Source organism: Cynoglossus semilaevis, chromosome 17 (assembly GCF_000523025.1).
Source record: "Cynoglossus semilaevis isolate Cse_v1.0 chromosome 17, Cse_v1.0, whole genome shotgun sequence".
NCBI classification, from domain to species: Eukaryota; Metazoa; Chordata; class Actinopteri; order Pleuronectiformes; family Cynoglossidae; genus Cynoglossus; species Cynoglossus semilaevis.
Genome location: NC_024323.1, coordinates 7864285 through 7878068, shown reverse-complemented (window position 1 = coordinate 7878068; position 13784 = coordinate 7864285). Strand labels below are relative to the sequence as shown.

At 42.9% G+C, this 13784-nt stretch overlaps 1 protein-coding gene across 2 annotated transcripts; it reads left to right on the top strand.

Annotated features, from left to right (window-relative positions):
- Positions 1 to 199: 199 nt before the first annotated feature.
- gprc5ba (G protein-coupled receptor, class C, group 5, member Ba) lies at positions 200 to 13657 on the top strand. Of its 2 annotated transcripts, none has more exons than XM_008329840.3 (4): positions 200 to 1007; positions 9812 to 10845; positions 11469 to 11614; positions 12750 to 13657. In XM_008329840.3, the coding sequence occupies exons 2-4, from the start codon at positions 9816 to 9818 to the stop codon at positions 12792 to 12794; spliced, it is 1221 nt and encodes a 406-aa protein (XP_008328062.1). In that variant the 5' UTR covers positions 200 to 1007; positions 9812 to 9815; the 3' UTR covers positions 12795 to 13657. The 2 variants fall into 2 exon arrangements, with proteins under 2 accessions (XP_008328062.1, XP_008328063.1); XM_008329841.3 differs by having other exon boundaries at positions 204 to 1007; positions 11469 to 11590.
- The last annotated feature ends 127 nt before the right edge of the window (positions 13658 to 13784 follow it).

Genomic DNA, 13784 nt, shown 5'->3' with positions numbered 1-13784 from the left:
TTATTTCATATACAGTAGTCAACTAAGAAAATGACATTTGTGTCATCTTTACCAGATTTGCAGTGATTTATTTCGTGTTCATTCTTTTTATTCTGAAAGAAACAACCGGAAATCAATCTCGATTTTATGATTTACGGTATTTGTATATTTATTTTCTGACTTATTTGAAGAATCTCAATAAATATTTTCAGAAGTCAAAAAGAGTTTGCGATAAAAATCTGCACAACAGTGACTTTATAGCTATGTGTGTGTGTGTGTGTGTGTGTGCTTAAATGAGCGTGCGCAAAGTGGTTTCCCCCCATGTCAGATAAAAATTAATTTATATGAGAGCAGCAGTTAAAGGGAGGGAGACCATTGGGGCCTATCTCTCTCTCTCTCTCTCTCTCCCTCTCTCTCTCTCTCTCAGTGTGTGAGCGTGCATGTGCACAGACAGGGTTTACCATTACCATCGGGAGCGCACTCTCCGGTGATGCCCTCAGTCAGGAGCAGTGGTCGGACATTCGAACACACAACCCTCGGCCTCAGCGGTTGTGTTACTCACCGTGTTCGTGTTTTCATACACTTTCACTGAACTGCGTTTTTTCTGCGTCTTTTTTCCCCCGTAACTGCGCTACAACTGGCGCAGTGAAGAGCAAAGATGCGCACCGCTGAACAAAGGATTTAAGAGGAAAAACGTCAAGAATCCCTGTCACACACTGTGATCCTGACACCTCAGTGTCTCCGGTCCTGCCCGGTCTCGTCAGGACCAGAATACAGGATTCATGCCAACGTTTACAGAGCACAGGCACGGGCTGAATGACCGGGTTCCTCCGGTTTGAAACCCGGAGCAGGAGGGATCCTCTGGTCTGAACGCGTCCCTGTCTGTGTGGATGGAGAGCGGGGATCACACTGCGCCCCTCGCTTGTTCCCAAATGTGACATTAATTGTTTTTGTAAATTCATCTCTAGGATCAGACCTGACAAGTGAGAGTCCAGTTTTTCTTATCGGATCTGTTTACACTCGTAAAGGTACGTGCTCCTCACCATGTAGCCCACATGATGTTGATTATTGGGAAGGAAGGAAAGGGGGGCAGGGCAGTGTGGAAACCGTGTGGACACGTGTGTAAGTGATATTCACACGGTGTATGAGTGAATCCACTGGGGGTATGTGGATTTTGAAGGATGCGTCTGTTGGTGTTTTGTTGTGATGAGCTGTTTTTTAAAGGGATTTCCATCAGCACAGAGGTGCAGGCTGCAGCAATGACAGCAATGAGGGTGAGAGAGAGAGAGAGAGAGAGAGAGAGAGCGACGATGCACCAAGTACAAAGGTGTGTGAGAGAGAAAAGGAGACGTTTGGACATGTTAGACTAATGTGTATTTGCAGACACGTAATCAAAATGGGTCATCACCACCATGACCACGTCCTAATCATGTGAAGTCTAAATTAAAGAGAGCAGCTCAGTGTCAAATTCAGTGTCTGATTGGCTGTGGTACATCTTCCCAGGAGAATTAACAGGTCTGGCTCCTAATGTGGCCTCTCCTCCATTTAGTCCTAATCACACTGGCACATTCAGTTACTGTAACGTTTTGGTCGTCTTTTTTAATGTTTAGAATTATTAAAATTGATTGAAATAGATTACATATGAATGATGAATAGGTCATGAATAATCAATGAACACCTAAACCACTGGCGTCTGACGCTGATATTAAAAACACAATGAGACACTTTGGGCGTCTGACACTGATATTAAAAACACAATGAGACACTTTAACGTCCAACAAATCTGCACAGGGTTACGTCACTGTTCTTGGAGAGACATGCTGTCCACACTTCTCTTTACTTGTACAGTCAAACCACTCCATCTCTCACCATAACAAGGGATCATCCAGCATCCAACCATAATCCATCTATATCCAAGGCACTTCCTTATCCAAATTTATCTTGATCAGAAACGAAACCCTAACATCCAACGTCAGTCACAATAACACATTTTTGTTGCTATCAAGTAAAAATGCACGACGTCTTGGAGTAGTTGTAATATGTGGAAATCACAGAAAAGACAAATTTGGTTAGAGTTTTTTGACCAATCAAGTTGGACCAGCCCAGTCATTTCTTTGCCTCAGCTGGGGACTGATCTGCATTAACTGAGATAACTAAGTTTCTGTAAAGAATTATTGATACCAATTTTGACTTTCTCTAATCTGTCAGGGAGTCAAATTATTACAAAGATTACACATCCATGCTGCTTCTGTTGTCTGTTTCTGGTTACATGCTAGATGTAGGATAAAACCATTTGTTGTTTGTACTTGTAAAAACACTGTTTATTTCTACTGGTCATGTGTGCAGCACTAAACTGTCACTTAAGTGTGCGTTGCTGTGGATTTGTCCTGGTTCGAAAATAGCTGCATGTTGCTACAGTCTTGTGGATTTACATGAAATGTGTTTTTTTTTTTATCCACTGGTGGACGCTGGACAGCTGGAAGGAATTCAACATTTTCTTAGAACTGGTCTGAGGTCGTTCTGAATTAACGTGGCTAAATGTTAGCTGAATTACACATTTGATAATACTTTTTTTCTTTTCTTTTCTTTTGAAATCATCACTCAACTAATGAAATAAGGGTCAAAATGACAATAAAACGTTTTTATTCTGTTTAACAACAATGGTGTTGAGCCAAGCCTGACACACACACAGCTTCTCAGGCTGGGACACCAGATCGATTTTATCACCATCCTTACCACAACCTCAGTTTAGCTACAATTAACATTTAACATCAAGTCCACAACAAAACCCTCAGAATAGGTCCCTGTTATTCGACTGCTACGATCCCCATGACAACCAATGGTACTAACAAGGTCAGTGTTAAACCGTCTTAGTAGTAACGTCTTAAAGATGTAAGAAAAACCAACACACAAACACACACACGATTTAATAACAATGGTCTGAGTGCAGCCTCAGACAAAACCTTTCTGGAATCCCCTGGGGATCCTCCCATGTGGCCGGCATTGTTGGAGGGGGGTGGTGGGGGATTCTATGAAAAAGAACAGGGGGGAAAGAGGCATTCTTTCAAATGTGTGTTTGCATTTAGCTGCTCCTTTGGTCAGCTAAAACCTGGAGGTCTCCCTTTACAAGACGTGGTCCTCCCACACTGGCCTTGTGCAGTACAGTAGCTGCAAGAAATGGCCTTAAAATGCCCACTGGGGCCCAATTAGCCCGAGATGGTTTATATGGAAATGGACGTCAATGGATTGATCAAAAGGATGGATGATACACGATGCCTCCGAGTCACTGTCACTGAAGTGAAGTATTTGTGAACTCAGAAAGCTAGCGGGTCTATTTTGGAACTGTTCTGTTGTGTTTCCATCATTAATCAATATTCAGCCGAGTGGAGCTGTTTATTCTCAGCCTGTGAGTTAGTTAGCTTCCTCTGGGGGGAAACAGGATGATACAGTATCTCCTCAGGCCTGATGCCCTACGTATGTGCATTTGGATGAAGTTGTGTGTGTGTGTTTCTGTGTGTGTGTGTGTGTGTGCACCCCAGTCATAAAGCTTGCTCCAGTTTTCTTCAGCACATCCGTCTGTTGCTCGTTTCACTTGTTCCTCTGATCATTATCACAAATCCGTTTTCTCTGGGTTCCTGTGATCCACTTCCTTTCTCCTGTTCAGCTCATCCAGCCACAGTGAAAGATTCTTGTTGATACTTTATGCGCTGGTCGGTGTTGGCTCTCTGGTAATTAGCGCCTTGATTTGCATACTGTTTTTCTGTGGGCCCAGTCACATGGTAATGAGGCCCTAATAAGGATGACCAGGAATGTCTGAAGGTTCTTGGGAAAAAAATATTTCCATTGTCACTTTTTACATAATGACTCCCTGGAGTTTGATGAAGCCAGTGCAGCAGTTTGTGTTTTCTATTCCTTGTTTCCTAGTTACGTCAGGATCTGAATGTTCTCATCTTCAGCTTTCTACATACCTGAAACCTGAAGGTTTTGCTGATGCCCTCATTGTGGTATTCTCTAACCCTGACATTACTCACCAACTTTTATATTCGAAATTTATTGTTTACAAATTAGAATGCCTCAATAATGTAGTGTTAAAAACTTCAGTTTGCTTCATTCCCTCAGGACTTATGAAACACCAATAGTTTTTGTAAATCACTGATTTGGTTTCATTGGGGGGTTCATAAAGTGGGAACATTTTAAAACTTTTTTGCATATTTTTTATATATTCACAGTGTGCAAACCTTTACTTTAAACTGACCAAAGAAAGTCTGAATTCCGTGGGCTCGTCAGCCTCAAATGAACCTGTACTTAAGGTTTTACAACATTTAGTGACTTGTCCTTGGGTCACGCCTGGACATGTCCAAGGAAGGACTCTGGTCATACAGTGTTGCAGTGTAATAGTCACAGTATAATATGTCACTGTAATGTGATGTCTTAGACAGACTTATATATACAGTCCATGGATAGAGAGAGAGAGAGAGAGAGAGAGAGAGAGAGACGTGTTGTTTATCTTTGATTAAGAGGGACGGTGGATTAATTTGTGTTGGTGGGTTAAATGCATTCCTTGGCGAACGTTCAACAAACACACGTCTGTCCAAGGTCACATATGCACATCCACATGCATTCTGGAGATCTTACTGCAGGTACAGAATCACAGTGCAGTGTCAAAGGTAACTCTGTGAATAAGTCGCTGTAATTACATGTTTGTTGCACCACAAAATATCACCATCAGAGGGAAGGATCTGCTGTTGTGTGGCTGTGGTTGTATTCACCAAAGGTAAAGCTATAATCTCACACACATTAGTGATTTAAGTGTCCCTAAAATAGAAACAGTTCCTCGCTGGTTTCGTAAACAAAGACACAAGCTGGTTTTTCCCCCTGTGTTCTTCTGTACTGATAAATAATGTCGTTCCATGCTAGAGAACAATGAAGAAAGAACCATATACTCTGTACTTTATCTAAGATATGCAGAACAGTATGAGATACCCTGGGTAGTTGAGGCAGCGCTTTGATATGCAAAGAACCTTTGCTTTAATTTCTTTTTTAAAACGTATTACAGACGCCCAACCCAGGACCATATTTTAAGCCAGTTATAATTCTGAAAGATCTAAACAGAAATGTGGAATAGATCAAAAAAGGACAGGTTATTTATGAGAAGAACAGTTTGGTGACATGGAAACTCCAGTTCAGGGATTTATATCTGTACTCATTTATGAGGATCTCAGAATTGCAGTAATTGCGCTTTTTTGGTTTGAACACTTTTGGACATCCTGATTGGGCAAAAAGGAATGTAAAAATATAGTGATGGGCCCAATAAGAACCAGGGGTTTACACATCTGCCAAAACTAAATCCATAACAATGTCAGATAAATGCCAAATAAACACCCAGTGTAAATTCCCAGTGAAATCGAGATTTTGTTCTACACAGGTGTACTCATGTTCTTAGGTCTGTAAATCCAATTTATATAAAAGGATATTGTCTAATTATAACACATGCACAAAGGTCAGGACATGATCTGTGCGAGGCAGAAATCTTGGCCTTTTTTCTCCGGCTTCTTAGTCACATGAGCTTCTGGAGATTATCCGGAGATTTACCTAGAGAGCTGGCAGGAGAAACTGGAGGGCAACTTCTCTGCTGCTAATCACAGATGGGAGAGTCTCCTGAGTGTAGTGTAAGAGCGAGCGGGACAGCCTCTCTCTCTCTCGCTCTCTCTCTCTCTCTTTCACACACACACACTTAATTTTCTCAACATAAAGTATCGCAAAGGTCAGCGCACTGTGATAATCCTCCGAATTATCATAGATTGTAGTTCTGTGATGGTATGCAGGTCGTAACGCACAGGACTGGTTCATAAATCTTGGTCCTCACAGCCTGAGAGACAGCAGTGCTGCACATTCACTTGTGTTCTTGTTGTGTGCCGTCAGCGGCTCCATAAGGAATGCATGCTGCATACTTGCCACATTCAGCCTTGTGTGAGAATGCGGTGCCTTCACATACACACGTGCATAATACATGCCACAAAACTCGACGTTGAATTTACATGCAAATAGAAGCCGGGAGCGCTGAACCTCGTCGTAACAGGCCGTGTGTGAGAGCGAGATGTGCAAAATGCATACATGTTAGCCTGAAGAGTGCTGTGCACAAATGGACGTCAGGCTTCTTCCTCATCGCATGGCGAGGATGATGTCGGGCAGGCAATAACCATGCAGCAGAAACTGCATTAACTTAATCTAGTCGGCTCTCTGTTTCATTAGATACATTGCGTTAAGAGAAGGAAAGAGGAAACGAGATGTACGAAGATGGTGAGAAGTAGGAGGAAGAAGAAGAAGACACTAAGTTTTACTGTTTGGGTTAGAGTCGTTGTTTTTTTAATTAACACATATTTACTAATTGGTATAATTATTAGACGGAGATCGTACTCTTGTTGACAGAGCTTCACACCACAACACTGCAGACAGACAGTTGTCTTGTCTGGCTAGCAGCTCAACACATGTCACCAGTACCAGTCGATGTTCACAACACTGAGCGGTGGAAAAGTGTTCCAAAAATTGTCCCTTAAATAGAAATATTTTACGTGGATATGTTTCATGGATATGTAACACCGTTAATTAGGACAAGGAGACTATTTCTGCCTGCGAGTGTTACTTTTTGACACTCAGTATGTGATAAAGGTCAACCAGCCACAAGACAATAGCACTCAGTATGTTTATACGCACACGCACAGTAACACCTTTAATTGGACCGCCGTCCTTGAAGGGAACACGTCTATATAACAGACTGGTATTTAACCATTTCTGATTAAAATGCTATTGACAGTAAGTGCTAAACGACTTCTATATCAATGACAACAATGCCAAGTACTACGCAGTCATGTTATCACAGTATTTACCTGGTACACTGTGTATATGAGTTTATTGTTATGGTTTTGCACATGGTTCAAATTACCGACCCAAATTTAAGCTGGTTTGGGTGTCAAAACCAGATATTGAGTTCCAGTATTGAGTTTTAAATTCTACTGCTGTGACAGCCATAGTCACGGTGATCAGACAGGTTGACTGCATCTTTCACAGCCCATTTTCAAATACAGCAGAGGTTCCCTGACAGAACTGGGGTCTGTAAATGGAGGACAGAAATGGCTGCATGGTGCAGCCGTGACAGAGAGAGAAAGAGAAACATTTTCTAAAAATATGGGTGGGTGGAGAGGATGCGACGACAGCAGCAGCAGCACAAAGCAAAAAAAAAAGGAAAAGGGCCAGAGTCTCTGTCTTTTTCCTCCATTTCTTTTTACATGACTGAAGAAGCAGGGAGGAGAATGGCAGCAGGTGTGCTGCTCATGCACGGGCAGGAGAGTCAAGTGTTTCCTGAGCGATTTTTGTTCATCTGATGATGTGTGGCCACTAGAAGCCCTTAATGCACATTGTTAATTTGCCAAATCCTACTCAGAGACATTTAAAAGTACCATCTGTGCAGGTGTCTGTGTCTGGAGGAGAGATTTACTGAGTGACAGTCGCTAATGTGCAGGACACCAGCCCCAGGCGCTTCTCTTCCTCTTGCTGTGATTTATGTCTGGTCTCTGTTCGCTGTGAGATTTGCAAGATGTTTATAAGAAATGCCCGAAATAGAAAAGGGCGAGTGACAGATTTTCATCTGTGACAGGACAGTTCAGAGAAAGAACATTATTGTTAAGAGGTGCGTGAATGATAGAGCATTTTATTAGACCGGTGTGGTTCGACTTTGTGGACCTCACCAGGGTCATCAACCTCAGATTTATGATACTGCTGAGGGCCACTAGCCATCGTCAAAATCAATTTGTTCTCCATGCTGCACATGCTCCCGTAGCATTTTACTCTTATCTTATTAACGTACAAATAAATCTGAATTCAATTGCTTTTGAATTGCTTTAGCACAGGCTAAAGCTAAAGACAAAGTAGAAACAGACAGCATGTTGTTATAAAATCCATATATTTTATATAACGGTTGATTATAATATTTATATTTAATGGAGTGCAGCCCTAGTTACATGTTAATAGAACAACAACCCCCACCTCCTCTACCGCTCTGTGACCTGACCTCCTCTCATTTTTCTTCTTATTTTCTTACAGTAAAACAGGTCACAGTTCTCACACACACTTCACACCTCCATTGTTTCTACCACAGGCTCCAGGCTCTGTGACCTGTAGTCGGTCTTGTGTTCATTAAACCTCAGGCTCTCCCCAGACAGTCTGGCCATCTTCTGTAACTACACCTGACTGACATTTTAATCAGACATGTGAAGCCTGCTGCGTACTGGTGAGTGAGTTTTTGTCGTGAAAGTCAGGAATCCCTAAAAATAAGAACAGAGTGAGAATCGTGTGCATCTGTGTGTGTGTGTGTGTGTGTGTGTGTGTGTCAACAGTTGCACTCATCTGACTCATGTTGGAAAGAATTTCTCAAGGGAAATGTAATAAGGTTGAACGTGTGTGAGTGTCAAAGACCTCATATAGAACATGAACAGCAGTCGGATTTTTAAAAGTAAGGTTAAAAGCTTGACTCCAGATTAATGTTAACCACCAGGGGGCGAATCTGCAATACAAAAATAAGACTACTCCTTGCTTGACTCGCTAGCTGTGGTATTTAAACTTCATTATTGTATTGTAATATACATGTAAAATGCACATTTGTAAAATATATACCTAGTTTAGTGATTAAGAAAAAGACATGGTTTACAAGGAGAGTCTTAAATGCTAATTTCTCCATCTTCATCAATTGTTGAACATGAATAGATACAATTTATGTGTAAAAATAAGTGGACACTGTATGTGTAAAAATCCACTGTATATATTTAACATAGCATTACTCTTGTAATTCATTTTTGCCACCCGAGGGCTATGTCCACTTCTTGTGTCTTGAGATCTCAGAGCCTGTCCAACTGGCAGTGGGTGTAAGTTGGCCACCAAACCATTCCATCTGGTGGACAACCCATACTTTTACTGCAATTAAAAAACTTTTGAAGATTTCTTTTTAAAGACCAAAGTATTCCTCCATTGTGGTGATATTCAGAAATGAAGCATTAAAAGTCTAACGCACTCCATGGCCAGTGCTCTTGTTATCGCTGTACTGTATAAATAACCATTGTGACCATTCAGTGTGTCGTTAAGAAACTCCCTATTTTCTTCGTCACATGCCATGACATCATTCAAACACATAGACGTCCTCAATGAGACAAAACAGCGTTTGTGTGATCGATAAAGACGGCAGTAAACGAAGACAGCTTTGATTTCACGTCAGTGCTGCTCATGTTCCAGTGGGACACTGCTCTGGCAAATGTGCACAAGCCTTTGTTCTTGTGCCTGAGACTCGGTGCATTTATTTGTGTGCTGTTATTCATCATCCTCGTGCCTTTGCGAGACGCCTGCAGATGCCTCATAGTGTGTCAAACTGCTTGTAAACTGCAACCTCCTGTCTCTATATCTCTGATTTTAGTGTGCGGTGTACACAGATACCGGTGCAGCTCCTACCACTGGATGAAAGTAGAAAATAAAAACACACCTTAATCACACTGCAAGCTTTCAGTTTACTCTTCCTCAGAACCTGTTAAGATAAAGAAGCTGGCAGCAGATTCTTTTTCCAGTTCTGTCCAGGTTCTGTGTGTCAGCAGTTAATTGAATGTGATAAAATTAAATAAACACAAAAATATTGCAGTGTTAATGTTGAGCCAAGCTTGGTTCAACCAAACGTTTGTCTTCATTATACATCATATTCTATTTCTCGTCTCTTCATATATGAGTGCTATTGTTTTTCAGTCCTTGCACCTCTTTTTTATCGTCTTCTCTGTTTTCTGTGTTCCTCCCTTAGATAAATGGCGTTCCTCCCAGTTTCAATCCTGCTGCTGCTCACTGTTGCCCATCAAGCTCGCAGCCAGGATTTCGAGGACTCTGACGCCCTCCCAAGGGGCTGTGGATGGGGCCTGGAGCGTCCCTTCACCCTCCTCTGTGATCTGGACTCAATATGGGGCGTGGCAGTTGAATCCGTGGCCACAGGTGGTACACTGACTGCCATCTTACTCGCCCTTGTCCTCTTGTGTCGTTTACGCCACATAAGTGAGGCTGAGAAGCGCAGCAGCGTGGGACCCATCCTCCTGCTGCTCTTCGGCATCCTTGGCCTGTTTGGCCTGAGCTTTGCGTACCTGATCGAGGAGGATGAGACCTTGTGTCTGCTCCGTAGAGCCCTGTGGGGGCTTTTCTTTGCTGTGTGCTTCTCTTGTCTGCTGGTGCAAGGCGTGCGCCTGCGAAGGCTGGGCCGGGAGCGTCGGAGCCCCGGTGGGTGTGCCCTGACTGGCCTGGCCCTGGGTTTGAGCACTGTTCAGGGCATCATTGCTGCAGAGTGGCTCCTTCTGACCGTTCTACGTGAGGGACGGGCCGCCTGTCAGTATCTGCCCATGGACTTCTCTTTAGCCTGCAGCTATGTGTTAGCACTTCTGCTAGCTGCACTGACCGCTGCCTCCCTGGCTGTATGTGGAAAGACACGTCAGTGGCGCTGTAATGCCGTTTGGCTGCTGGTGACCTGCCTGCTGTCGCTGCTGCTGTGGGTTGCCTGGGTGGGCTTCTACCTGTACGGCAATGACTGGCTGGGGAAGTCTCCAGAGTGGAACGAACCCGCACTTGCCATCGCTTTAGTAGCTCAGGGCTGGGTACTGCTCATCTTCCATGCCATCCCTGAAGCACACATTTGCATCAGACCCCCCCCACAGCCCACTGCACCGGATTACTTTGACACCTCCCAGAACTCGACAAGGATGCGGGAGACCAGTTTTGATGAAGACATCCCTCTGTCTCACAGGCAGTTTGTGGAGAACCAGGGTTATGGATACAACGATGAGAGTGCTGCAGGTAAGATACTGTCATAAAAATATATAAAAACAAGGGCACAGCTCTCTGATTGGGTGAAAAGACCATGTAAAAACAGAAGAAGGTAAAACTGTATGAATGTAGGGGGGGAAATTAGACTAGTTTCAGGTCTTCAGGTCAACACTATGTCAGTTTTGTGTTCATTTACATCCTAAAGTACTGCAGAGACATGTTGTAAGGAAAAAAGGGGGGTTCAACAGGTTTTGTATTTACAACAAGGGTAACTGGAGCTGCAACAGAAGAACCGAGTGCAACACAGAGTAATTGAACCTGAGAACAGGAACAGTCTTTGAGAAAATGTAAAAAGTCCATAAAGCAATTTGAAGTTTTAAATAGATTTGTGACTGGCGTGAATGAGGATCTCCATATAAATGATGTTATCTTTAAAACCAGATCATTAGATGTTGTTACACCACAGACAGGTTTCTGTGTGCAGACGCAGTAGCACCAATGTGGACTGCAGTGACTCAGAAGGAAGTTTTTTAATTTGCTGCTAGAATAAGTAGGGAAGGAAAAATGTAGGTGGTGTGAGATTACACAACAAGTGTTTCTTTCTTGTAATGAGTCACTGTGAGAAATCTCTGTCTCTGTTTTCATCCTGCCAGGCCTGAGGAGTGCTGGTGGTGCTGGACAACACAACAGTAACACCGGTACCAGGCCCAGCGCACCTTTCCGCAGCAACGTGTACCAGCCCACTGAGATGACCATGATCCTAAACGGGGGAGCGGTGAGTACTTCCTCCCACTCTCAGGTACACGCCGCTTACACGCTGCTTCTTCGTTCAGCCACTACGAGAAAACTGCATGCAGATTTGTGCTTTCTAACCGTATGCCATTAACAAGAATTAGTTAGAGGTTTGTGTACTGTATGTGTGTGCATTTCCACTTTAACATATTTACACAAACACATTCCTGGATGTATTTGTCATACATGTCTACTCACATTGACTCGTAAATGTGTACGAGAATGACTGAGTGTCGCTGTGTATGTGTGAAAGGCTCACCGGGCGATTTACGACTGCCTGACACTCGTCATTACACACAGTGAATTGACACAGGTGATCCAGTGCTGGGCAGCACACCATCAAACACATAATACACACACGTAGACAGGTACACAATAAATGCTGATGCAGCAAACCTACTGACCAATATCATTCTAAGGATTATTGCTAGTTTTGCTGTTTTGGCAAGCAATAGCTCATCCTGTCTATTGTACAGTATGTAAACAAAGGAACATGTAGACATCATCAATGACTTGGAAAAGAAACATGTAGCAAGACACTGTGGAACACATTTTTCCCTTATGGCAGTGTGGAAATAAAAGAAAAACTATGAGGAGGAGGAACTCAGTTACCTTTTCATCAAGAAAAGCCATGTGCAAGATGGCGGCAAAAGTTGTATTTTTTTAAAGGACGATATCAGTGTTTAGTGCTGTCAAAGTTAATCTTAATTAATCTGTGGAATTAATCTGTTTTAAAATGTATTTAAACAAATTGTTGATTTAATACAACAGTTTTCATTTCACCTAAGCAGCTTGAGTTTAAAATACCATCTCAGCACATGTTTGTGGAGGCTTCAGCTTAAGGTCAGATGCTAGGCTTGCGTCAGACCAGGCTCTTTAAGAGCAGGGCAGTTAATATGCCAAGCACTGACAAGCTGACTGACACAATCAATTAATCAGGATTAATCAGGATTTAATCACATTTTTTATTGATAAGACAACTGTACAACTAAACAAAGACATGTGATCGAGGATTAAGAACACACTTTGTCACTCTCTGCAGACTCAAAGCATGGCCAACACTTGCACTGTGCACACGTATGTGTTCATACACCTGATTTAATATAATTTTGTCATTTTTAATGTATTTTTTCCCACTGCAGGTTCCCTCTGCTCCTCCCACCTACACGGGCAGGCAGCTTTGGTGAGTGACCCACATGGTAAAGAGAAAATGAAGTAAAAATTCAAGGGGTAGAAGAAGGTGGAGTGGGTGAGGAAGTTGAGGACGAGGCGACTGCCTTGTTGGACCGGATGTGGACTGTGCGAGGACCCTTTTCATTTGTGTACAGACTTAAGTGCTGATTGTGTGCCAATTTTGTATGAGTGTTTGTGAGCCTAACAGAAAGCAGGGTATGGAGGACAGAGCTAAAAGCTCATCACGCACACACACCTGTTCACGGGAGATTAAAACCATGAGCAGAAAAAAAACACACACATATACACACCATCTCCGATTCAGTTGATGAAAACTGTGAAAAATATGTCACCTATTCTCCATCTTTGTAAGGATGTCCAAGTGGAAGCATTTGGCTCTGTCCTCCATTCATCCACTCAGTGCAGATGAAGACAAAGCACACGGGCAACTGTACAGTTAAAGCACTGCCCACTTAACACAACAATCCAGGCTGTGTGTGTGTCTGTGTGTGTGTGTGTAGAATATTTGAAAGGAGAGTTTTGTTTTTTTTTCTCAAAAATCTCATTTTCGCCACTTCAACACACCTTCCCTCTCCAAACTTTTACCCCACTCCTCCCTTTTTCCCAACTGTCACAGGCGAAAATAACATACAATTCCTTTCGCCTTGACTCATCCTCCCACCTGATTGGACACTGGTTTGACACAGAAACAAACTGTGAAGCCCCGAACCGTAGTGGGAAAAACAAGATCCCTTTGTGTGTCTTTGGACACAGCAAAAGTTGCCCCGGAGCACCTGAACAGAAGGACAACAAGCTGCTAATGAACTACTGTTAGATACATGGAGGAGTATGGAACTGCTGATTGGACAAAAAAAAAGACATTGGTCATTAATGGGAGAGCGCTGGTTCATTAATCTGGGTCAGACTGGTTTGCTGCTGCTGCCACTTCTCTGGTGGCTATCGGTGCATTGAACCAGAAGAGAAACTGTCACCGTATATCAGCA

Bases quoted from the DNA above. Each gene is read 5' to 3' on its own strand.
- gprc5ba (XM_008329840.3), top strand. From the start codon at position 9,816: ATGGCGTTCCTCCCAGTTTCAATCCTGCTGCTGCTCACTGTTGCCCAT. The intron at 10,846-11,468 runs GTAAGATACTGT...TCATCCTGCCAG, and splicing joins CAACGATGAGAGTGCTGCAG to GCCTGAGGAGTGCTGGTGGT. The intron at 11,615-12,749 runs GTACACGCCGCT...TTCCCACTGCAG, and splicing joins GTACTTCCTCCCACTCTCAG to GTTCCCTCTGCTCCTCCCAC.